This window comes from Passer montanus, unplaced genomic scaffold, assembly GCF_014805655.1.
Source record: "Passer montanus isolate IOZ18808 unplaced genomic scaffold, ASM1480565v1 scaffold73, whole genome shotgun sequence".
NCBI lineage: Eukaryota > Metazoa > Chordata > Aves > Passeriformes > Passeridae > Passer > Passer montanus.
In genome coordinates, this window is record NW_024372481.1 from 1655744 (window position 1) to 1680444 (window position 24701).

At 56.9% G+C, this 24701-nt stretch overlaps 1 protein-coding gene across 10 annotated transcripts in view; it reads right to left on the minus strand.

The window, feature by feature from the left end:
• Nucleotides 1–935: 935 nt before the first annotated feature.
• KCNT1 (potassium sodium-activated channel subfamily T member 1) overlaps nucleotides 936–24701 on the minus strand; it is a 79768-nt gene continuing 56002 nt past the window's right edge. For 6 of the 10 annotated variants that reach the window (XM_039730754.1, XM_039730761.1, XM_039730760.1 and 3 more), the window contains 29 exons: nucleotides 23915–24014; nucleotides 22313–22369; nucleotides 21951–21999; nucleotides 21737–21796; nucleotides 20910–20984; nucleotides 20482–20565; nucleotides 19598–19692; nucleotides 18579–18759; nucleotides 18322–18486; nucleotides 18084–18220; nucleotides 17857–17920; nucleotides 17410–17518; nucleotides 17125–17233; nucleotides 15805–15954; nucleotides 14951–15189; nucleotides 13242–13458; nucleotides 12587–12692; nucleotides 12331–12503; nucleotides 12057–12128; nucleotides 11654–11788; nucleotides 11337–11448; nucleotides 10971–11072; nucleotides 10797–10880; nucleotides 10343–10471; nucleotides 10004–10024; nucleotides 8913–9216; nucleotides 7291–7353; nucleotides 4746–4830; nucleotides 936–4239 (listed from right to left, as the gene is read on the minus strand). In XM_039730754.1, coding sequence (XP_039586688.1) covers nucleotides 4119–4239; nucleotides 4746–4830; nucleotides 7291–7353; nucleotides 8913–9216; nucleotides 10004–10024; nucleotides 10343–10471; nucleotides 10797–10880; nucleotides 10971–11072; nucleotides 11337–11448; nucleotides 11654–11788; nucleotides 12057–12128; nucleotides 12331–12503; nucleotides 12587–12692; nucleotides 13242–13458; nucleotides 14951–15189; nucleotides 15805–15954; nucleotides 17125–17233; nucleotides 17410–17518; nucleotides 17857–17920; nucleotides 18084–18220; nucleotides 18322–18486; nucleotides 18579–18759; nucleotides 19598–19692; nucleotides 20482–20565; nucleotides 20910–20984; nucleotides 21737–21796; nucleotides 21951–21999; nucleotides 22313–22369; nucleotides 23915–24014 — 3398 coding nt within the window. In that variant the 3' untranslated portion in view covers nucleotides 936–4118. The remainder of the gene's footprint in view (nucleotides 4240–4745; nucleotides 4831–7290; nucleotides 7354–8912; nucleotides 9217–10003; nucleotides 10025–10342; nucleotides 10472–10796; nucleotides 10881–10970; nucleotides 11073–11336; nucleotides 11449–11653; nucleotides 11789–12056; nucleotides 12129–12330; nucleotides 12504–12586; nucleotides 12693–13241; nucleotides 13459–14950; nucleotides 15190–15804; nucleotides 15955–17124; nucleotides 17234–17409; nucleotides 17519–17856; nucleotides 17921–18083; nucleotides 18221–18321; nucleotides 18487–18578; nucleotides 18760–19597; nucleotides 19693–20481; nucleotides 20566–20909; nucleotides 20985–21736; nucleotides 21797–21950; nucleotides 22000–22312; nucleotides 22370–23914; nucleotides 24015–24701) is intronic. The other 4 variants (XM_039730757.1, XM_039730758.1, XM_039730756.1 and 1 more) reach the window with 4 other exon arrangements.

Sequence of the window (24701 nt, forward strand, 5' to 3'; positions counted from 1 at the left end):
ATTTTTAATGCATATTTTAGTGCTGTAGATTTTTATCTTTGCTTCAAGGAATTTGTAATATTAGAAGTCAATTTTCCTCAACTGGGGCAAACATTTCAATGAATTTTGGTTCATTTTGCAGAGTTTTTTCCTCTTCTTTTCTGTGTCTGCTGCTGTGGAGGGTGGAACAAGAGGAAAAAGTGAAGAATCCACTGCTGGGAAGGGCTGAAATGCCCTTGTGCAGAGCATTACAATCACCTTATTTTGGGTGTAATCATTGCAATTTGGATGTCCTGGAAAATCAAGAGGATTTTGTTCTCCAGGTACAGATTTGTTTGGTTTAAAGCCAATAATTAAAAAGTAATTTAGCAGGGGCTTGGCTTCCTGGTGTCCTTTTACTTCCAGCTTCCTCACGTGTATGTTCAGACCAGAATGATCTTCCCTATTTAAGGGATGTTTTTTGAGTCCTCCTGTGGGATTTTAAATAAATAGATTTTTACAGTATTTGCCTAAAATGCTGAATAAAACCAATCTCTGCTTACCTGCATTTGAGGTCCAAGCTAAAATCTTTGTGTATGAGGGTAGCATGCTCTAGAAATGTTGGGATCTTCCCTGAAAATCTTGATAACTTTGGAGCCAGTGACAAATTTTGAAGTGTTTGGAGGTAGAAGAACATGTACTGAATCTTGGCTAAACATCAGTTAAAAAAAACAAACCTTATAAACAAACCTACAAAATTTAATGTATTTATTAAATCATGAAATCAGGATTAAATAAATAAATTAAATAATCTTTAAGAGCTCCTCTACCACACCAGGCCCTTTGTGCCAGAGGGCACAAAGACTTTGAAAACAAAGTTAAAAAATAAAGTTGGGAAGAGCTTCAACCACATTTTCCTATGGCTTTTAAAACAGAATCCCTGAAAAAAAAAACAGAAAAAATCAGACAGCAGTGTCTCCTGTTGCTGCATGCAGCTCTTTTATTGTCATTTATCTTTACAGAAATGTGAAGCATCTTCACAAGAATTGTACAAAACCCTCTCCCCTGGCTGGCTGCATCCCAGCAGAGCAGCTCCCGGAGCTCGGCCTCCGAGAGGAAAGACGGGAGTTGCTGTTGCTGATAAAAATCCATGCAGGAGCTGAGCTTGGGATAAAACTGTCCTGTTCTATAGAGGTTAAATAAAAAGGGGGATAACAGGAAATAAATATACTCATAACATTGGCTGGAGTAGTTGAGTTTAATGCAGGATATGTGGGTTTAGTCCATACTGTATCAAACGTTAGTGGACACGGAACATGCTGCTGCTGGAAAACCCCAAAAACATCCCAGCTGTCCTCGTTTCTGCATCCCCCAGGGCCTGCCAGGTCTCTGCACTGGAACACAGCTCTTTCCTGCAGAAAATGGGATTTTTCCATGGTTGGAAGCCGTGCTCCTGCTCCCATGGAAGCTCCTTGTGGGCCCTTTGAGCGGCAGGAGCGACTCTGTCGCTGCGTCGACGATTCCAGGACCATTAGAAAAATAAACTGCTTTTGTTTTTACATTAGTATCATAACTGAGGCTGAGGAATTAGAAAAATGAACCCTTGGTTCCCAGACTTGCATTGGCCACAGGTGAGTATTTACAGGGTTCTCCCCACCCCACGGGAAGGTCGGCTGCAAATTTACACCAGAGAAGGAACCCGAGGCTTTGTACACGGAGCTTCCGTTTCCAACGCAGGATTTTGTACACTGAGCAAGCAGAAGCGTGCTCAAACCACAGGAATATCGAGGGCATTTGGGTAATATCACAAGCCACGCAGAGGCTTCAGTCCTTTTGGCATGTGGTTTCCTCCTGGGATCGTTTTCTGCTCGATTAAGGGCAGGAAGGAGCTGTGTGTGCCCAGTGAGGAAGGAGGGACCCAGCACCACGGGCAGTGCAGCCTCTGGAGCACAGAGCCTGCATCTGGCCACGTGCCTGACCTGGCTGCTCAGGGCTGGGGGGTGAAATTTTAAATAAATTAAGAATTTTTTAAAGAGATTTAATTTTCTTGCCATGGGAGGGTTGAGCTGAGGAGCTGCATGCTTCTCTGAGCTCTCACACACAGCTCAAAACCAAACAGACAAAAAATAACAGAAATGTTCTCAGTAAATATATTCAAATAATCACACCTTCTCTTTTATTTGGGCTTTTGTTTGCTTGCTGGTGTGGTTTTGTTTTGAATCTGTAATACTGCTTTGTTCCACTCTCCCTTGAAAGCAAAGTGGGGTTTGGAAAATGATCCATAATAAATGCAGACATTTAAATACATTCACACTCCATGGTCTGAGCATCCTGAAGCTTCAAGCTAGCACAGAGCCCACGTGTCCTTCTGCACTTCAACCACACCCCCTTTTTAGCCTATAATTTCTTTTTGCCATTTTTAAACGACAAATTTGGCATGTGAAGCTATAAACAGAAATAAATAAAACATCGTGCCTGCCTTAACCAAACAGATCCAAAACTAATCATTAAAAATCCATCAAAACAACCCAAAAAAAGCTTAAAGACAGTTCTGTTTGTGCCCACAGCTCAGCAGGGTGGGAGGGGTGCACTCTTTGCTGTGGTACCTCGCTGAGCCTGGGATGTGCCACCACTCAGGAGCTCCTGCCTGGCACTTCAGGAAAAAATAACAATAAAAAAAAAATAAAAGCTGGACCCCAAACCTCATCCAGGCACAGCAGGTCTCTCCCAACCCCCTCTCAAGGTGATACCAGCCTTGGCACTGCTCCCACCCTGGGCATCTCTGCTCTCCCCAGGGCCAAGGGCAGGATGGGCTGCACATCCCCACAGCCTGGGGCATCTCCCCAGCTGTTTAAAACTCATTTAAATCAGGTTTTGGCTTGTTTTCTGTTTTGTTTTCTTTGTAAACATTGATTGGGGGTGAATTGGGGAGCAAACAGTGAATGGCAATGGCAAAAAACCATTCAGCTGGCAGCGAGTGCAGGAAGCTGATGGGATTTCATGGCCATGTTGTGCTTTACAAGCTCCTTGCTAAAAAACAAAAATCACACTGGAATTGTAAGATATGAACATGAGAGTATAGAAAGTTAACAACTCAGTTATTCACTTGGCAGTCAAATAAACCCTTTCCACATTGATGTTGTGCAAAAGCAGATGGAAAACACATCTGTGGAAAACACATCTGTGGGAAACACATCTGTGGGAAACATTTCTGTGGAAAACACATCTGTGGTGGTGCCAGGTCCCTGCAGGTCGGGGGGGACGTTCATGCACCTCTGCTGCAGGGGAAGCCATGGGGACAGGGGGACAGAGTCGAGCATGGGGGGCTGGAGCTGCCAGGGGGCCGTGGTGGCCGGGGGGACAGGCAGAACCTGCTGCCATAGCGGTGTCACCGAGCTGTGACCGTGGGGAGGGGAAGGACACACAGGAGGGGGGCTGGACCCCAGACTGCCCTGGCCGGAGGGGAAAGGGTGAGTGGAGCCACCAAAGCCCCAAACCAGCCCAGCCACCCCGGACAAGCATCCCCGAGTGCCCCGGGCAGCTCAGAGGAACACAAACCCAGGGGCTGCAGGGCACTGCCACAGAGCTGGCCCCGCTCTCGGTGCCCTGGGCTTGGCGTGGTTTGGTTTGTGAGGTGCCCCGAGGCTCTGGGGGCACAGCAGCCCCTGGATGCCCTGTCCCCTCCATCCTGGCCACCAGAGTCCTTGCCCAGCTCCTGGCGTGGCCACCCAGAACAGAAACCCAGCCGAGGATGAAGACCACGAGTGACAGAGCAGGAGTTTGGGTACCCCGGGGGACACCTGGTGAAGGAGGAGGAGGAGGAGGAAGAGGAGCAGGGTGTTGGTGCAGTTCCACTCTCCTCCTTACCAACCTGCCCCATCCAGGCCGGTACCCAGCACAGCCCAGCTCCCCCGGGGCCATCAGCACCGGGGCTCAGCCACGTCCCACCAGCACCAGCGACTCTTTCTCACTAGTTGCGGTATCGGTATAAAAAGTTAAAACCCGCGGGGCGCGCGGCCACCGGCTGCGGCCGAGTCCGGCTGCGCCGCCCCTCCCGGGGCTCCGGCCATCCCTCCCTGGGCATCGCCTTCCCGGGGCACCGCGGGCAGCAGCGGGCGCTCCCCTGGGCCGGGCCGTGCTCTGCTCCCCGCTCGCCGCTCTCACAGCTGGGTCTCGTCGCGCGTCTCGGGGTTGCCGGAGCCCAGCTTGTTGCTGCAGCTGCTCTTGCGGCTGTGGCCGTCGTTGGCCACGTGGGCCAGAGGGTCCGAGCGGATCAGGTACCTGTGGGGTCAGAGGGTTGGAGCAGATCAGGTACCTGTGGGGTCAGAGGGTTGGAGCAGATCAGGTACCTGTGGGGTCAGAGGGGATCAGGTACCTGCAGGACACAGCCCAGTCATGCTGCCGGAACGCCCCAGCTCGCACTGGAACTGAGGGCAGGACGCACAAGGATGGCCCCGTGGAGATGTGCTGCTTGCAGTTGTTTGAATGAAAGGTGTTAAATAATGAGAGGTGAAGTGTAAATGCCATAAAAGATAGAATAAATAAATAATCAGGAGTTCTTCCTCAGCTGCTCAGTGGTAAAAGTCAAAGGAAAACTCCATGCTGCCCATGGGAGGTAAAACGGGGCTGGGGTGGTTTGGGCACTGCTGAGGAACAGGGCAGGAATGGCCTGGGAAAGAGGCCAAACCCTCTTTTATGGGTATTTATGAGAAATCCTGGGAAGCAAGGGGATGGGGGCAGCTCATGGCACTGGGGCAGGCTGGGGACAGGGGTGAGGTGACACCTACACGATGTCGTTGAGCTCCAGCCGCGTGTCCGGGGGAGGGTTGATCAGGACGTAGGACAAGGTGTTCTGGTGGTCGTTCATCTCATCTGCAAGAGAAGGGGCAGGGCTGGTGAGGGAGGGACACCCCCAGAGACACCCCAGCAGGCAAGGTGACAGATCCCATCCAGGCACATGGGTGCCTTCACCAGGAGAAGCCGTGGGCAATGTCACTGCCACCGGGAGGGCACCAAGAACGTCACTGCCACCTCCCTCCTCGCCTCCCCAGGCTCTCCCCACCACAGCACGGGCTGGCAGAGGTAACTCTTCAAAGTCCCCACTCCCCCCAGAAATAAAGTGAGATGTCTTACCTTGGTGCAGTGCAAAAGAGGGAACAGGTTAGTCCTGCTGTGTCAGGTACAGCACAAGTCCAAGCACGGGCTCAGGGCAGCTGAACCCCCCCGGGGCCGCCCCAGCTCTCTGCCCACCTCTCCCCCTCAGTGACTCCATTCAGCACCATCCAGGCCCAGCATCAGCCCAGGGATTGCTCCTTTCCCCTGCCCAGGGGGAATCGCCCCCGTGGAGGTTCAGAGCCATCCATGCCATTTTGGGGATGGCTCTAAACCACAGTGACCTCCCAGGGGGGCTCAGAGCCACCAAGAGCAGCACCCACGGGGGCAAACAGGGGGTCTCGATGGTGGGGGGGCCCCCTGTGCTCCCCGAAATAGCCAAGAACAAGATCATGGTGAAATGGATGGGGGTGCGAGGCTGCGGGTGCCAGGGAGGGGTGGAAGCTGCGACGGGTGACACCATCTCCAGACAGGGTGATGGGGTGTGGATGGACAGGGCGGGGAGGGGACGGACAGACGGACACGGGGGCAGCATGAGGAGCACGGGGGGACACCAGCTCGCTGCAAGGCTTGTCACTGGGACACCTCTCCAGGCTTTTGGAAAGGCCCCTCTGAGGTGCAAATGGAGCTGCTTTGGGGGCAGCAGGACCAGGACCCGGCCACTGGGATGGGCACTAACTCCAGGCTGGGGGCTGCTCCTGTGGCCTGTCCTGCTGCCCCCACCACCCCATCCCCCTGCCTGGCATGGGGGATCCCCAGCCACAGGCTGCCCTGCCCCATGGTGGGCACAGCCAGGGCCTCCTGCCCCAGCAATGACAACAGTGCTGATCACCCCGGCACGGGGGTGAAGCTGCTTTTCTGCAGCCCTCAGGTGCAGCTCCAGCCACCACAGGGATGCAAACAGCTTCCTCCCGAGGCCAGAGCACACCCAGTTGAGCCCTGGGGCATCCCCAGGGCTGTGCCACATCCAGCAGGGCTTGCAGGGGGACACCAGACCTTTGTGTGGCTGCTCAGACACATCCCTGTCACCTGTGAGACCACAGAAGCTGCTGCAGCCAGGGGGACCTGGCACCACCCTCGGGGAGATGCTGCCTGGGACCCCCAGCCCGTGCCAGGGTGCCCTGTCCTGGAGCCACTGGGGGGTTTTGGCCATCCCAGTGCTCAGCCTTACAGGGAGACCGGGATGGGGGTGGCAATGCCAGGGCAGGGGTGGCACACGGACCCTGGGACCCGACGGGACACACGGGGTTTGACGTGACAGGGAGGAGGGGACAGGCTCTGGCTCTGGGCAGCTTTCCCTGCCCCAGGGAAGGTTCCTGACCCCATGCAGCCAAGCCAGGCCCTGCTGAGCACACCGAGTATATTGCTGCACTCCACTGCCCCGGGCAATATACTCTGCTGGCCTGGGGCTTCCATGAGCCCCGGTGGGGCTGCCTGGCTGATGAAGGACACACTTTGTAAGGAAAATGCCAACGTTTCACCTTAAGCCTGGGCTAGTGAAGCCGAAAATGAAGCTGGGATGGGCTGTTGCTAATCTTGGGGCTGCTGCAGTAAAAAGGAGCCTTCCCAGGGCATGTTCCACCCTGGTGTAAAAGTGAAAAAAGATGGGAAAAGCTGGTAGGTCCCACAGAGCCCCACAAGGTGCCCGGGGTGGCTGCAGCACCAGTGGCCCCTGTGGCTGCTTCAGACTGAGCCCAGCACCCCCAGTCACAAAATGGGGTCTTCTGATGTTGGAGAGGGGTCCTGGAAGGCAAACCAAGGGGTGCAAAGGGATTTTTAAAGCGCTGCCTTGCTCTGGACTGTGGCTGACCCAGCAGGAGCTCCAGCATCTCATCACAACATGCACAGGCAGCTCTGGGGCACTTGTCCCCCTCCTTCTCCCCTCCTCAAGCTGCCAGTGGCTGTACAGCCCAAAACACCCTCACGGAGCCATGGAGGGAGGGTTTTGTTAATGAAAGCCAAGGGCTGTGATTTCCCTGTAGGAATCCAGCTAAAAAAGGGTCCCTGAGGTTTCTCTCTCCCTGAGCAGGCAGAGCCCTGCGTTTGCACCACCACCACAGGACACTGATTGGTTTTCCAACACCACCCAACAAATTAGTGCTGAAAGCTCGGGGATCTAAGGTGAAAACTGGCAAGGGTGAGGTTTGGGCTTAGCTGGCATGATCTTGTTGTACGCTGCACGCCATGAGTCACGCGGGACTCCCAGGGAAAGGGAATTACCTTGCAAATATCCCAGGTTTACCCGATTCATCACATCACTGGCTGTTAAATTTGCTACATCCTCTACAGAACATACAGGGAAAGGCACAGACATAAACAGAGAGAGAGAGAGAGGTCAGCAAGCCATGGTTTGGCAAATATCAGAGACGAGCTCCTGCGCTGCAGCAATAACGTGAGCAAAAGAAAAAGGGGCAGAAGGCAGAGCAACGTTTTTCCATGGGTGTCCAGACACTGACGGTGACACAAGGTGACAACACACAGTCCCTGCACCGCTGGATGCCCAAGGAGCTGCTGGTCCCACACTGTGCCCAGTGTCCCTGTCCTGTGCCCCCCACTGTTCCCTCTCCTGCCAGAGCTCCCCCAGTTTGCTTCAACCCAAGTTTGCCACATGTGCAGGACAAGGATGCCAGTCCTGACCTGACCCCAAGCTGTGCCCCAAGCCTCACCGAGGCCAGACAGCCCCCCTGGAACTGCAACAGAAACTTCTGGGACTGGGAATGAAGGGGAAAAGGAGAGGGGGGTACACCACTGCAAGCCCCTGCCTGGCAGTCCCTGTGCTCGCTCCATCCCACCACACTCCAGCTCTCCTGCCTCTCTCCCTGGGGATGCTGGCAGTGCCCACAACCACCCCCTGGGTGCCCCTCCAAACCCCTCCTGCACTGCACTTCTGGACATTTTCTCCTCCTCTTTCCCATGCCTAAAGCCAAGATGGGAAAGGACGAATGCCACCCCCAAAATCAGCTCCCACCCCAGCTGGGGCTCACTGCCAGCCTGGGGGCCAGCACGGGGCAGACGGACACTCCTGGAGGATGGAGCAAACAAGCAGCAGCACAGGATGGCCTCAAAGAAAGAAAGAAAAGAAAAAAAAACAAAACAAAACCAACCAAACAAAGGGAGCTGTGAGCTACAGAGTTTGTCATAACCAAGGGGTGGGAGCTGTCCAGGGGACACAGATGCCAGCACCAATAGGCAGGTCAAGCTTGACGAGAGATGTGGCTGCACAGAGGGACCCTGAGCGCTGTGGCTGTCACAGCCACACGCCGGAGTCACACGCAATGAAGCAACTCAGCCCTGCAGCTACCGAAAGGTTTTCCACGAAGAGTTTATGACAGGTTAGAGTCCACAAAAAAAGGGGGCTGCGCCAGCTGACGGGGTTTGGCCTCTCCCTGCCAAACTACGGGGGCTCTTGGGCACGAGGGTTGTGCTGACCTGGGGTCGGGTTGTCCTGAGCCACCACCTCTGCATGGCCAGAAAGTGGGGCACAAACGGGGCCTCGTGCCTCGAGGCTGTGTGGGGACACTGCAGGCACAAGGGCCACTCTGCCACTGCCAACTCCTGCCTGGAGCCATCCCAGAGCCCAGAGATGGGGGGGCTGCCTGCAGCTGGCCGGGGGTGGCAGGGGAGGGGGGTCTGCGTGGCGGGACCCCAGCCTGGAGCCGCTGGTCTGCACAAGCACAAGCAAGCCAGGGAATGAGGCACCGCCCGGAGCGCCCGCTGGGACAGCGCTAAGCTGGGCATGGGGTGGGGTTAGGCTGGCTCGGGGGTCGGGCTCGGCGCGGGGCCAGGCTGGGCCGGGGGTTACCTGAGGAGCCCGCGGAGCGGCTCGGCCCGGCGGCACTTACCGTACCCGGTGGTGGGCAAGCCCAGGTGCTTCATACGGTTTTTGACGAGCTCGGACAGCTCCTGGCGCTCGGAGCGCCGGTACAGGCTGAGGCGCTGCTGGCTGATCCACTCGGCCGTCTTGCTGGAGTGCTTGTTGCCCTTCCTGCTGAGCCGCCGTGCCCACTGCATGCTCTTGCGCCGCAGCAGAGGGTGCTCCGACTGGTCGCTGGAGCACGAGTTCCTGTGGTGGCTCGTCTTGATGCCCCAGTGCTCCTTGACGTCCTTGGTGTCCTCGCAGTCCTCAACATTGATTGAGATCTGTGACTAGAAGCCCAGCAGGTCACGCGGGATGGGGGGTGGCCAGGAAGGGTTTGGGCTGTGCCTGGCAGAGTGGGATGTCTCTCCTCCCTCTGGCCCCAAATGGGCTCTCCCAGCATTTTGTCTCTGCACTGCAAGAACCACAGGGCTGGCAGGTTTCACAGAATCCCAGCGTGGTTTGGATTGGAAGGAGCGTAAAGCTCATCTTGATCCACTCCTTGCCATGGTCCACCACACCAGGATGCTCCAAGTCCTGTCCAAGCTGGCCTTGAACTTCCAGAGATGGGACAGCCACAGCTTCCCTTGGATAAGCTGTGCTGAGAGGAGTCTTGTGGGCACCTGACACCTCTGGGACATTTGCCCCAGGAACAGCCATGCCCTCATCTCCCTCTCTTCCCTCTCACAGCATCTGTGCTGCCACGCCTGACCCAGCAATCCCCACTGCTGAGCAGGAATTTATTAATAAAGCCTTTTAAAGCCTCTCAAGGAGCTGGGTTGCATTTAATTAAATGTCAACTTTCAGCTCCCTGTCACTGCTTCTTTACAAAGTCAAAAACTGAAGGTATTTAAAGGGCTCCCTCCTTTGCTCCTGATCCCAGTTAATTACATCAGGGCACTGAGGCTCAGCCAATGTCTGCTTTCCATGGGGACGGGCAGCACTGTGCTGGCACTGGGGCTGAGAGCTGGCATAAAGCACAGGGTGGCTCCTGGTGGCCAGAGCCAGCCCAGGGATCAGCCACGGGGTGGGGGACAGGGGGGACAGGGAGGCACGGCCGGACGCGAGGGCACTCACCTGCGCTCGGATGTCGTGGGGCTGCAGCAGGGCAGGAGGAAGGGAAAACCAAGAGTCAGTGCAGCAAAGGGGCAGCCCTGCCCTGCCCACCCTGCTCCCAGTGGTGTGGCAGAGCTGTGCCAAGATAATCCAGCACTGCCCGGAGAGAGGGGCACTGACCCTGCCCCAGCTGGGGAGCCAGGACACCACCCAGCACAGCCACTCTAATGAAATAAACACAAAAATCCCCCTTCCCCTGCTCTCCCCTCCCCACTGCTGCTGCAGCAGGTCTGAGGTGTGCCAGGGACAGCACCCTGCTGGGTGCCAGCCTGGCTGGCCCCTTCCCAGCTCGTGCCCTACCTCGGAGGTGGCGAACATGTGCGACTCCGTCCTGTAGATGCCGATGGGGATCTCGGCGCTGGAGGAGCAGAGCTTCTGGAAGAGGCGGCCGTACGTCCGGATCCACAGGTCATCCTCAGTGATCTTCATCTGAGGGGCACAGGACCAGCATGGGCCCCCACTGCACCTCGGGCTGCCCCTGAGCTTCACCCCAGCTCAGCCATGACCTTCCCAAAGCGAGCTGGACTCCACAAGAAATCCAGGGGCAATTTCTGACCTCAGCCTTCAAAACTGGGAGTTTGACCCTTGGCAGCTCTTGGGCTTTTGGCAGCACTGAGGCTCCCCAAAACGGAGGGGAACAATGAGCTGGCAATGCTCCCCACAGTTCTGCAGAAGAGGGGAAGCCCACCCCTGTGCACAGGGTGACAGATGCCAGCCTGGCTGATGGTTTCACCCAAGGACATTTGGCACGTACCGCGCAGAGGTACCCGGAGCCCGGCGTGGTGTCGAGGCCCAGCAGCAGCCGAGTGATGGAGATCATGTAATCCTTCACGAACGACTGGGGAGACATTTGGGCAGGAAACCAGGCAGAGGTTTGCTCAGCTGCTCCCCGGGGGATGCCAAGGGGAGCTGCAGGGCTGTGTCTCACCTGGTAGAGCAGCGTGTCCAACATGCTGATGCTGAAGACCCTCCCGGCCGCGAAGGGCAGCCGGAACATGAAGGCCAGGTTGGAGCCGTTCTCTCGCTCTCTCTGCAAGAAGAAGGGGAAGTTGAGCTCAGATTGCACAGAAGCTTAGCCTCCCATGGCAATGGGAGGGCACAGGAGTAATGTTTGCACTGTAGGGCAGCATCTTTGCACTGTAGAAAAAGAAATTTTTTCTCCATGGAAATGTGTGAGACATGATGGGGTTTCTTGGACATGGGAAAAGCACAGGAGTTCAAGGAGCTCAAATGCAGTCAATCCCTGTCAGTGCTGACTTCCCAGGTCCCTGTGCAGGGAAAAACCTCCTCTTACCTTTTCTAGCTTGGAAAGGGCCAGGGAGTAACTGTCCTTTGCTCTGAACTGCATGAACCTCATGTTGGAGGGGTGGGTCAGCTCCGTGATAATGCTGAGGCTGGGGAAGAGCCTGCAATGGAAAGATCTGTTGTCCTGCAGCTGCCTCAGTGGATTTAAAGCTTGTGGAACACCACAGTCATGCCTATGCTGACTGAGGTCAGAAATAGCTGGTTACATGCAGCAAACCCAGTGCCAGATGTGTCCCACTGTCCATAGCCACCACCCCAGGCACTGGCACCCATCCTGGTCTTGTCCCCAGCAGTGCTCACCCTCACCTGAACATGGTCTGGACGTTGACAATCGTCTTGGCATCTGCCATGTAGTCCTCCTCAGCACTCATGGTGCTCTCCTTGTCCACCACCACCAAGTTGTCGGCGTAGATGATGCCACACTGCAGCAAACTGTCCAGGCTGGGCAGTTCCCAAAGAGAAGAGCGCAGGGTCAGCCCTTGGAAACGACACAGGGAAGCAGCACAGGGGTTCCACGGCGAGCCCAGGCTGCTCCCGACCTGCTCTTCACCTGCTCCCATCTCTCAGGGAGGGGTTGACAACTCGAGAAGCCCAAGGTGGGCTCAGCTCTATGCTACCAACCCTGGGGCTTCTCATGGGGTGACAGAAAAGTCTGGGCTGGGGTAAATGCAACAATTCAGGCATGACAGCCACCCGTGGCAACACCTACTTGTCAATGGTGCCCTCCATGTAGTAAACCATGGGGAAACAGCAGATGGCCTCCAGAAAGTGGTGCTCAGGCCTGGGGGGAGAGCCACAGAGAGCGAGGGGGTTCAGCACGTCCAGGCAGCAAAGACAGACACAAAACCCCAGGGCCAGCCAGCCCAGGAACCCAACAGCAGCACCGCTGCTCCCTCACACTCCCACCCCACAGCACGAGGTGCTCATGGAAACAAGCAAGGAGGGCTCTGTGGGAGGGAGAACACCCCTGGAGAAGTACTTGCTTGTTGTCCAGCAGCAGCACGATGGGGTTGAGCTCCTTGCGGGAGCGGTAGTAGGCCCGCAGCGGGACGATGAAGTTGTAGAGGCCGTTGCCAGCTGTCTCTGCAGAAACGATGATCAGTTTGTTCTTGAAGCCGTAGGCTTTGGCGTCCTCAAAGCTGTTGTGTTTGCAGCCCTGTGCGTGGTGGGACAGAGCAGGCGCTCAGTGGATGTCCTGGGGGGGTTCAGCCCCAGGCAGCCCCCACAGCCCCTCCACACCTTGTCCAGCCTCAGGCAGCAGAACGGGGCTTTCTCAGGCAGAAGGTGGCACAGGGTTGGGGAGCTCCCGATGTAGGGTGAGTTTGGGGGGTAGCCCTTCACATACCTGCAGCAGAGAGAAATCTGTGAGAGCACAGGGAGAGCTTTCCATTTATCCAGCACTCAGATGCTGGGGAAAACATTCAACAGCAACACTGGCAAATGCCCTGCAAAACTCTCCTGCAGCAGCTGGGAATTCCCTCAATATACATATTTAGGAGTATTTTTTGCTTTGCAAAGGGCCATGAGGTTGTAAAGATGCAGGGACAGGGCACTCATGGAAAAGCCAGGAGGGGGGGACCCTGAGCACCCTCGGGCACCACTGAGCACCTGTCCTGTGCCATGGTCCCAGTGCCTCTGAACTGGAACAAACTGGGTGCAGCCACAATGACCAAGAGGCACCTGGATCACACAGGGCCGTGTGCCATGGTCCCAGTGCCTCTGAACTGGAACAAACTGGGTGCAGCCACAATGAGCCAGAGGCACCTGGATCACACAAGCTGGAATGAAGCAGACACAGCAGAGAACCACTCACTCCACCACCGCCGAGCCCTCCTCGTCCGACTGCGTCATCGCACAGGCTGGAATGAAGCAGACACAGCAGAGAGCCACTCACTCCACCACCGCCGAGCCCTCCTCGTCCGACTGCGTCATCTCGTCCTCGGACTGGTCGCTGAGGAGGTCACAGGGCAGCAGGGACGAGGTGTCAGCCAGCTCCAGGACGGGGGCGATGCTGGGCCGGCGCGTGCCCGAGCCGTTCTCGGCGGGCAGTGCCAGCTTGCTGCTGTTGGCAGGGCGGCACTCGGTGTTCTGCAGGTCCATGGCCACTGTACCTGGACACAGGGGGAGGGAGCACAGCCAACACGCTCTAAGGGGGGGGAAATGTCACAAAAGCTTCCTGTCCTCGAGCTCTGCACAGGGGTGAGTCAGCCCAGATGTCTGTGGGCACAGGGAGGGCAGGTAAAGCCCGCACTGGTGGCTCCCCCTGTGTGCAGCATCTCACCAGGGCTCAGCTGTCCCTGGGGCTGTCCCTCTCTCCATTCCCCTCACAGCTCCATGGCCAGCTGAACCACACCCTGAACTGCCAAACCGGGCTCTGCAGGAGTTTTTGTCGTGCTGATGTGTCTCTGAGAGGACAACCCTGCAGCCTAACCCTGCCCACAGCTCCTTGTGGGCTCTGGGAGACACCAGCCAGGCCAGGAACCACATCTGCCCTGGCACTGCCCTCCCTGTGGATGCCCCTTTGCCCCAGGGAGAGGCAGGCAGGCAGCAATGCCCTCACCCACCTCCCACAACCCTCCTGAGCAGCTCCAGGTGTTAGAATCTCAGAATCCTTAAGGGTAGAAAAGTCCTCTAAGACTGAATGAAACCATTTCCCCAGCACTCTCAACCTGCCACTGAACCATGTTCCCAAATGCCACATCCACCCATCATTTAAACCCCTCCAGGGATGGTGACTCCACCACTCCCTGTGCCAATGCTTCACACCTTTTCTGTGAAGGAATTTTTCCTGATATCCAACAGGGCTGACAAGCCAGACTTCCTCATCCTGTCCTCCAGCACCAAAGACAAAAACATTCCAAAAACCAAAGACACTGATGGAGTGTCCCAAGAAGCAGAGCCCAGGCACTGGCCTTGCCAAACACCACTGCCCTGCTGGCACTCACGTCACGTCTGTCCCTGTCATCACCTCTGCCCAAGGCCCCTCTGTGCAGGAGCTGTGTGACGAGAGCTGTGACAAACACTGCTCAGCAAAGTGCTCGGGGGCCTGCTGGGGGATAATCTATGCAAATTGCTGCTCAGGAGTACAAACACATAAATTATTTGCTTGAAATATAATGTGCTCGTGTGGCTCAGCTCCTCCAAAACTTGTTCTCCCCAGATACAAGAGGGAAGTAATGACTCATGGTATTTTTCACTTGCACAAATGCACCGCTGGCTGCAGGGAGAGCTCCGCTCTTCCTCGGCTTGGGAATCATAAACGTGATTTAGGATGTGCCCCACGGCATTTCTTCTTCCAGCCTTGGAAATAATTGGGGGGCTAAATCCAGGCTTGGGGCATTTATGCAAATACCCTTAATGATAATGGACATCACGAGGTTTAATAATGATATTTGAGCTTGCTGAGAGCACGCAGGGTGCAAGGAAACATGTATTTTACTGGTGAGATGGCTGAGAGAGCATGGAGAGGGGTTTTCGGAGAGGGAGGGAGCATAGCAAAACACAGATTAAACCCAAATGTGGCAGAAGAAACAAACCCAAGAGTGGGGGAGGTGATGGAGAGGGGTGTGCCAGCTCCTGCTGCCCCTCAAGCCCTCGACTCACCCATGCTGGCGATGATGCTGTGCACGGGCAGCCGGGAGGGGCCATCATAGCTGCCCCTGCCCGCAAAGCCCTTCTTCTTCTGCTTCTCCTCCTGCTTGAAGATGAAGGCAGAGTTCTCCTCCTTGGTGATGTTGATGTAGAAGCAGGTGTCCGACGCTGCCATGATGTGCCGCGGCCCGGGGTTCAGCAGGATGCTTTTGTTCTCCTCCCTCCGGATGCCGATCAGGCAGACGCCGTACCTGGGCAGGGAGCAGGGGGGGGGCATTCCCAGCTGGGGAAATTCCCCTCCACAGGAGCAGGGGATGGGCATTCCCAGCTGTCCCTCCGGATGCCGATCAGGCAGACACCGTACCTGGGCAGGGAGCAGGGGGTGGGCATTCCCAGCTGGGGAAAATGCCCTCCACGGGAGCAGGGGATGGGCATTCCCAGGTGGGGAAAATCCCCACAATGGGAGCAGGGGATGGCCATTCCCAGCTGCAGAAAATCCCTTCCACAGGAGCAGGGGATGGGCATTCCCAGGTGGGGAAAATCCCCACAATGGGAGCAGGGGATGGCCATTCCCAGCTGCAGAAAATCCCCTCCAGGACATTGTCCCCCACAAAGAACCCAGCAGCAGCCCCAGCCCTGACCCCAGGCATACAGACAGGCAGATCCCCCCGCCCATCGCCCCTGCCCTCACTTCTTGTGCGCGTGGAACCATTTCCAGCTGGAGAAAATCCCTTCCATGGGAGCAGGGGATGGCCATTCCCAGCTGGAGAAAATCCCCTCCAGGACATTGTCCCCCACAAAGAACCCAGGAGCAGCCCCAGGCATGCAGACAGACAGATCCCCCCGCCCATCGCCCCTGCCCTCACTTCTTGTGCGCGTGGAAGGCGGCGTAGGTGAAGCTCTTCCCCTCGTACTCCATGAAGAATTTGCTGTCCCCCATGCGGATGTGATAGACCTCGTTGCCCGAGCAGCGCCCGTACATCCGCTGCCACTGCTCCGGAGACTCCTGGCCCTCCCTGCAACCACAGCAGCATCAGCAGGGACCCCCGGGGCTGGGATGGGACCCCCAGGGGAGGGATGGGAACCCTGGAGCTGGGATGGAACCCTGGAGCTGGGATAGGACCCTGGATCTAGGATGGAACCCTGGAGCTGAGATGGAACTCCCAAGGCTGGAATGGGACCCTGGAGCTGGGATGGAACCCTGGAGCTGGGATGGGACTCCCAAGGCTGGCATGGGACCCCTGGAGCTGGGAGGGAACCCATTGGGGCTAGGATGGGACCCCGGGGCAGGGATGGGACCCCTGGAGCTGTGATAGCCCCCTGGAGCTGGTATAGGACTCCCAGGGCTGGGATGGGACCCCTGAGCTGACACTGCTCCCAGAACCCCAGCCAGATCCCCAGGCAGAGCAGCAACAATCTCTGGAGCTGCCCCTGAGCCCGGCAGCAGGGAGGTGACAGTGACACATGGCCACGGGCTGGCGGTGCTCGCCGAGGATGAGCTCGTGCTCATTTTGGGTTTAAGTGCCTTTTTATTTAACGAGGGCTCCTGCAGAGTGCAGGGGGAGAATGCAGAGCCCGTGTTGGCAAACAGCTCCGAGCATGGGGTGAGAGGCATCTGGCAAGGATGTTTTGTAACTGTTTTGATGGCACTTTACCCAAAATTCAGATATTTCTGACTGGCCAAGGAGTGCAGGGCGCACACCACTGCTTTCCTGTGCTGGCAGAGCTCCTCCCAGCCATGCTGGATACAAACCCACCAAAAAACCCTATGGGGTCTAGGGCTGTGAATTCACCTTACTGCCAGAAGCACCGTGCCAATACAAAGATATTTTTATCTCCAGTCTCTGCAAAGTTGACATTGCCCAGCCCAATTGCACTGGTGTGGTCCCCTTACAATATGGGCTTTTGCTCTTGACCTGGAGGGGGGTCCCAGACCCCACTGTGCTCCCCAGACCCCACTGTGCTCCCCAGACCCCACTGTGCTCCCCAGAGCCATCCCAGACCCCACTGTGCTCCCCAGACCCCACTGTGCTCCCCAGACCCCACTGTGCTCCCCAGAGCCATCCCAGACCCCACCCTCTCCCCTGAGCTCAGAGACCTCAGTTCTGCCATCCCTCCAGGCTCAGGCAGGGGTAGGGGAGGGCAGGGATGGGCAGGGACAGCAAGGGACAGCAAGGGACACTCACTGGCCACGGGAGGTGTGCACCAGCAGCGTGATGAGGGTGGAGGTGGCAGGGCAGACGCAGTTCAGTGCCAGCATGGCGTACTTGCACTCCTCCTCACACACGACGTGATCTGAAAGGCAGAGGGGACCATCACAGAGGGCAGGGGGACAGATGGGTTCCCTGGCTGGCAGTGCCTGGGAATGGGGTCATTTCAGGGTGGTGTGGGGCACTGGGTGTTTCCTCCTCCTGCCAGTCCAGATGGGTTCTCAGCTGACCAAGAGCTGCTGTGTAGCTGCTCCAACTCACCAGCAAACTTGACGTGAAATTTATTTTCTGGCTTTAAGATCTGAACATATAGAGGACAGTTTGGAGCAAAGTCTTTGACAGCCCAGGCTCTCAGGATGGTCTGGTGGTCCTGGATAGGGACAAGAGCAACAAGAGCTGCTTGGTTGATGGTTTCTTCTCCCCAAAGCTTCTACACCTGGGATGAACTGCAAAGCACCCAGCCACCCTGGAGACACAGCAAGAGCTCCTGCTGCCCCTGGTGCCCCCTGAAACCCAGCACTGATGGGAAACCAGCAGAAGGAAGGTGAGCCCACAGGGTACTGCTGCATGTCTCTGTGCCATCCCCAAGGTTCTCCCTGGCACCCAGCCCCTTCCCAGCACCCTCCTTGGCTGGGCACAGTGACATCAACACCACCCCAGTCCCTTCTGCCTTAAAAATGCCCCGTCCCCACCCCAGGCTGGACTCACTGCTGCTGTTCTGTCCACCTCGTTTCGGCTGCTGAGAATGAAGCAAGCCTCTCCATTGTCCATCCTGCCAGGAGAGAGCAGCCACCCCATGAACTGCAGGGCCCACAAGGCTGGGCACTGCCCACCCCAGCCAGGCCACTGCCAGGCCCCAGAGCCAGCAAAGGCACAGGGGGACACAGCTGGGGTGACCCTCCTGGCTGGGACGCGCAGGGTGTCCCCCTGCTCACTTGGCTCTCATGAGGTCCTGGTCCTTGAGCGCAGAGCCCTGGAGGTAGATCACCCTCTGGGACCACAGGGGGATCTGCAGCACGCGCCGCACCTGGATGTCCATCTCTGTTGGGCACAGGATCACCACGTAGTAATCCTGCAGGGGAGACACCACCATGGGTGGGTGGGTGGGTGGGTGGGGGTCCCGCGGGCCAGCGAGGCTCCAAACAACCCACGAGAGCACAGCCTGGGGCTCACCTGCAGGCGTGGGTGGGCGTAGAACTCGTTGAGGAAGTCCATGAGGAGGTCGATCTTGAGGGAGCTGACGCACAGCACCACGTGCTTCTCCGTCTGCGCGCGGTGCCGGCTGTAATTCCCGCCCGACTTCTGCCGCTCCATCCACAGGTAGACGAGCTCCTCGAACTGCAGAGGGCACGGAGCTGATGTCCCCACGGGCAGGGCTGCCCTGGGCCGGGCTGCGAGCCCCTCCCCACCCTCAGCTGTGCAGGTCTCACCTGGAGCGGCAGCACCACCAGGGCCACGCAGATCATGATCACCACGAGGAGCTGGGAAGGCCAAATCTTTGGTGTCACGTCTCCGTAGCCCACGGTGGAAAAGGTGACGATGCAGAAATAGAAGGACTTGAAGAGGGAGAGCTTCTCACCTGCTCTTTCTAAGTGCTGGATGCCGCAGGTCCTGGAAGGGAAAAGTCCAGTCACATCAGGGGCTGGTCCTGCAGCAGAACCCCACAAACCTGCAGCCCAAAGCCATCCTGCTTTGTCACAAGTGTCACCCAAACCTTCCAGGGCCCAAATTGTACCCCCCTTTCCCCAAACTCATCCAGCAGCAGGGCTGGGAGCACCACTGAGCTCTGAAGTAGCATTAGTCATCCACATCAGAGCATCGTCTTTATTGCCAAAAACTCATGAGCCTGAAAGCCTCATTTCCTCTCCATTCAGCAGCTTAATGGTTTAATATGCCTCAAACCCAGACCAAGGGAGCCAGAGGAGAATTCAAAGCCTAATTCAGAGCTAAATAGCCAGCGATGAGCTCTGCTCCCCTGCCCAAAGGAACACCCTTGATGCTGGCAATGGCAGAGAAAGAGCCCAGTTAATTAGCAGGAACCCAGTGGCCAATTACACAATGACCTCAGGAGCTGTGAGTGTGGAGGAGGAAGAGCTGGAGCCCGGGAGTGAGATGGGTTCTGAATGAGCCATCGCTGGTGAATGAGCCATCCCTCACCTGTCCCTGGGGAAGCTGCTGTCCCTGCCCTCGTGTCCACAACCCCCAGCTGCCTCTGACAGCACCCTCACCCTCACCAAAAACTTCCTGTTAAACCCTACAATGAGGCAGGATCAGGAGTTTGACTGAGAAACCCCCAGTGTGGGATGGAGCAAACAGGGGAAGGTGTGAGCCCTGCTGGAGCCCAGCTCTGCCAGCTGCCCCAGATGGGCACAGCTGGGTTCCCAGGGAGGGCACAGCTGGGTTCCCAGGATCAGGAAGGGGGTTTGGGGAACTGGAGAACAGCACTCACCCCGTGAACACGAGACACAGGAGGGTGCAGATGAGGATGAGCACCTGGTTGAACATCGCTGACTGCGTCCTTTGGATGGCTCGGTGCAGATCGTTCTGGGGACACAGGGGAGGGCTCCCACCAGCTCACAGAGCCCGGGGCAAAATCCCCTCCAAGCACCAACTGCTGCCTTGCTGGCCCCAGCAGTGCCCTCCCCAGTGAAGGGCAAGCCTGGATTTAGCCCTTGGGTTGTGTACTCCCACCAGCAGTCTGGGATCTGAGACAGCTCTGGTGGGAGCAGGGGAACGGCTGGAACACCTCACCCCTGACCACCCCTGTGGTCACTGTGGGTTGGACTCTTGGGATTCCTGGTCACAGCCTGGCATTCCCAGCCTGGCATCCCCAGCCTGGTATCCCCAGCCTGGCATCATTCCCACCAGCAGTCTGGGATCTGAGACACAGCTCTGGTGGGAGCAGGGGAACGGCTGGAACACCTCACCCCTGACCACCCCTGTGGTCACTGTGGGTTGGACTCTTGGGATTCCTGGTCACAGCCTGGCATCCCCAGCCTGGCATCCCCAGCCTGGTATCCCCAGCCTGGCATCCCCAGCCTGGCATTCCCAGCCTGGTATCCCCAGCCTGGCATTCCCAGCCTGGCATTCCCAGCCTGGCATCCCCAGCCTGGCATCCCCAGCCTGGCATCCCCAGCCTGGCATCCCCAGCCTGGCATCCCCAGCCTGGCATTCCCAGCCTGGCATCCCCAGCCTGGCATCCCCAGCCTGGCATCCCCAGCCTGCTCACACCAAGCTCCAAATCCTGCCCCAGAGCTGGGGGCAGCCAAGGGTCCCCTCACAGTCCTGCTGCCCTCCACATCCCCCAGGAGCTGGACAAAAGGGATCACTCACAATCATGTTCTCCAGGGCATACTTGGCCAGCCAGCAGTTCAGGAACACAGGAATGAACAAATTCCGTAAAGGAGGCCAGAATATCTACAAAAGCAAGGGTTATTTGCAGAAAAATCCATGTTCTTTTAAAAAATAGAGCCACAAGCAGCCAATCCTCCCTGTGTGGAAGGACCCCAGTCCAAGCTGAGCAGAAGCTGCCACCAAACACGGCCCTGCTTCCCTGGCTGCAGCAGAGCAGCTGGAAAAGGAGGATGGATTTTGGGATAACACTCCAGAGAAAATCATTATATTGTCAAATACTGAGGGGAAAATTTCCTGCCAGCCTTAAATACCACTTGGCCAGAAACCCATTTGTCTTTATTTCAGCACCAAAGCACAGCACTTACTACACTTAGAGCTGCCTCCAAACGTCAGCGGGACACACTCACCGTGATGATGAACGGCACCGTGTTGATCATCTCCAGGATGAAGGAAATGCGAAAGATCTGTTCCCAGATGTTCCCCTGAGGAATTAAAACCAAAGGAGGATTAGATAACCTCAGAAACTTCCCAGAGGACAGTTAAAGTGATCCCACTCTGCCACAGACCCTGCTGGATGAGGGAAATACGGTGCAGGAGAGGTGCAGTGGTGGTGGCAGGCACCCTGGGAGCAGGAAACATTCCCAAACTCTTCTCCACAGCCACTACATCCCTCTGTCTGTCACTGCTGCCACCCAGAGCTGGGGGACAACAACACTTCATGCAGGGATGCAGAGTGACACTGACAGTGACACTGACAGTGACAGCTACAGTTCGCTGGCACTCAGAGCAGGGGTGACACAGGGTCTGAGTCTCTGCTGCCAACCCTCCCCGGGTCCCTGAGAAGATGCCATTTGTCAAGGTCACTTTTTCTGGCCATTTGAGGTGGCTTTGGTCCAAAGGAGTCAGCTTGTGCCTCTCCCTGTCTGGCCTGGAGCAGTGCCACTCCCTCCAGAGGCAGCAGGAGCCACCCTGCCGAGCTCAGGAAATCTGGGATGTGTCAGCCTGACACTACAAACACTGAGCCTGCATTAAACAGCCCTGAATTTCTCAGAAAGCACAAAAAGAAGAGATTCTGCTCTGCACAACGCTTATCCAGCAGCCCGAGGGGGAATGAGAAAGGAAAACATCCAGAGCCGGCTGAGACAGCGGCCAGACAAACATCCCTGGGATGTGCAGGAGAAATCCATTCCTGCAGAGGCCAGAGGGGGCTGAGCCCTCCTGGCTGGGCTCTCACCTTGTAGCTGAGATAGGTGAGCAGCATGGTCTCCAGGAAGCTGATGAGGGCGATGCTGACCTGCAGGGACACACACGGGGGGCTCCCAGGGCTCTCTCCCGGTGCTGGCAGCGCATCCGAGCTGCCCCGGGGAGCCCCTGGGGGTGTCACAGGCGGGGCAGAGCTCCCAGCCCAGCCCCTCTGGGCTCCTGCACACCCAGCAAGGGCTGCTCACCTGCACGGCCCACAGAGGGGTTTTCCTGTCCACCCAAAAGATGTGGGACCTGCAAAGAAACCCGGAGCTGTGGCTCAGCTGTCAGAGTTTCACCCCCCAAATGCAAACCCGAGGCCATCCCTGACTCAGGGGCTGCTGCTCCCTCCTGCAGTTTGCTCCAGCAGCCCCTGAAATGGAAATGAGCCACTCCCAAGGGTGCAGCCAGTGGCGCTTGCCAATGGATTTGGTTCTGGGATGCTGCTCCACATCCCTCGAGCAGCCCCACAAGCAAGAAGCAGCCTCAGGCAGCTGCCAGCAGCAGCCACCTCCATCCCTCTGCTCCCAGAGCCTGGCAGAGCTGACCCAGAGCAGCTCCCACTCACCAGTTGATGTTGGTGGACTGGTTGAACGCTGTGTAATTCTGCTTTTCGCATTCCCAGCTGGGGGAGGAAGCAGGGAAAAGCAGTCAGTGGGGGACAGGGATGCTGGGATTGACCCCCTGGGATCACTGGAGGGCATTTCCATGGATCCAGACACCCTGATTCCTATAGCCAGGGCTTTGCACAGGAAAAGTCTCCCCCAGGCAGCCTTGAACATCTCATTGCTGGAGGACAAAACCCCTCAGGTGCTTCAGAGATGCTGTGGAATGCTGATTCTCCCTGGCACAGGGAGCACAGGGCTGCAGGGAGCTGGGAACTGGGAATTACCAGGTTACAATTAGCAAAAATTGCTGAGCTGCAGCTTCTGGGATGAGGCTGGCTGGGTCCCCAGCACCCTGCCAGGCAGGCAGCAGCAAGCTGAGCTGTCCCTGCCCTGCTGTGAGGGATGTGCTCCCTCTGGCCAGCCTTGCTGCTGCCACCCTCCCTCAGGAAAATGGAATTCCCTGAGCTGCAGCTGTGCTAAACCTCTCAAGGATGAGCATGCGTGCCCTGCTTCGTTCTCACAGGTCTGAAAGCACTTTCAGAATGTGCAGATGTGCTTGGTAGTCTGCAGCCTTTACAAGGAGAAAATCAAATTGCCAATTATCCAAGCTCTTGGGGGAAAAAAAGTCACATTTTACATGAGCTAAACGAAGCAAGGACACATTAAAAATAGGCTTACACTGAAACCCAGCACAAAGCTGATGTGTGGAATCATCCATCACCTCAAGGATCCACACAGCACATGGTATTTCCCTCTCAAATGCTTAAATGGGATTTAGTGTTAATGTCTTCAAGGGTGTCAGCCTTCAGAAAACATTTGCATGGTGATGCTCTTGAATGGCTGAGCTCTCACCTGTGCCTGTAGGCCACGCTGAGCCCCTGACAGAGGCAGACAGAATTTGGAAATGAACACGACCTGGATTTTTCCACCACGCTCTGCTCAGGGCCAGTAGATGCCCTCACACCCACGGGGTTTGAGCAGGGGCCTCCAGCCTGGGAAGTTTTGTTAAAGCACCAATTCAAGCAGCTGGGGGAGAAAACCCACCCTGACACGTGGCACAGGCAGAGTGAGCCCATCTGGGGGAGAAAACCCATCCTGCCACGTGGCACAGGCACAGTGAGCTCTGCTTGGGCAGCTGGGGGGGAAAAACCAACCCTGACACATGGCACAGGCACAGTGAGCCCATCTGGGGGAGAAAACCCACCCTGACACATGGCACAGGCACAGTGAGCCCTGGTGGGCAGCTGGGGGAGAAAACCCACCCTGACACGTGGCACAGGCAGAGTGAGCCCATCTGGGGGAGAAAACCCATCCTGCCACGTGGCACAGGCACAGTGAGCTCTGCTTGGGCAGCTGGGGGGGAAAAACCAACCCTGACACATGGCACAGGCACAGTGAGCCCAGCTGGGGGAGAAAACCCATCCTGACACGTGGCACAGGCACAGTGAGCCCAGCTGGGGGAGAAAACCCCCCCTGACACATGGCACAGCCCTGGTGGGCAGCTGGGGGAAATAACCCACCCTGGCACGTGGCACAGCCCTGTGGGCAGCCGGGGCACTCACCAGCCGATGCCCTCCTCGGGGTTGTCCAGCAGCACACGCACGATGTACAGCAGGCACGTCAGCAGCTTCAGGGAGAAGTTGAAGAGCCGGATCCTCAGGCCTGTGGTGGAGGGCAGCAGGGATGGGGCAGCATTCCTGGGCATCCTGAGCACCCCACAGACCCCAAACAGCCCGGGGTGCCCTGTGCGTGCTGGGCAGCCCCACAGCCCAGCCCCACAGCACTCTGATCCCCCAGGGAGCTGCAGGAGCCCCAGGGCAGCAGCACTGCCCAGGTTGGCCCAGCTCCACGTCCTGCCCAGTGTCACACACACAGGAGACCAACACAGAGATAAATAGCCATGAGTCAGCTCCTTGCTGACCCCAAAAGATGTGAGAGACAAACGAGGAGCTGCTGGAGTGTATCCCCCTCATTAGCAGGGATCCATTTAAAAATACCAGAGCAGCACTGACCACATCCCAAGCACCTTGCAGGAGCAGGGATGGTGAGGAAAAGCTGCTGCTTTATCCACTCTGCCAGTTCATGGGGTTGTTACTGAGATTACAAGTGAGAAACTCATCACATTTTCATTAAAAACTTCCCCGTGGGCACCCTGCTGTGCTGCGCTCCAGCTTTTTAACAAGACAACAGGATGCAGGCAGGAGAAGAAAAAGCAAATTTATACAATAACGAGCAGGCCCCCTCCAGACAGCTAATGACATCTCGGAGGAAGAAAATAAAAACACCATTAGTCAAGTGGAGACCAATCCCCATGGCTGGAGCAGGAGAGGGTAACTCACAGCCTGCCCT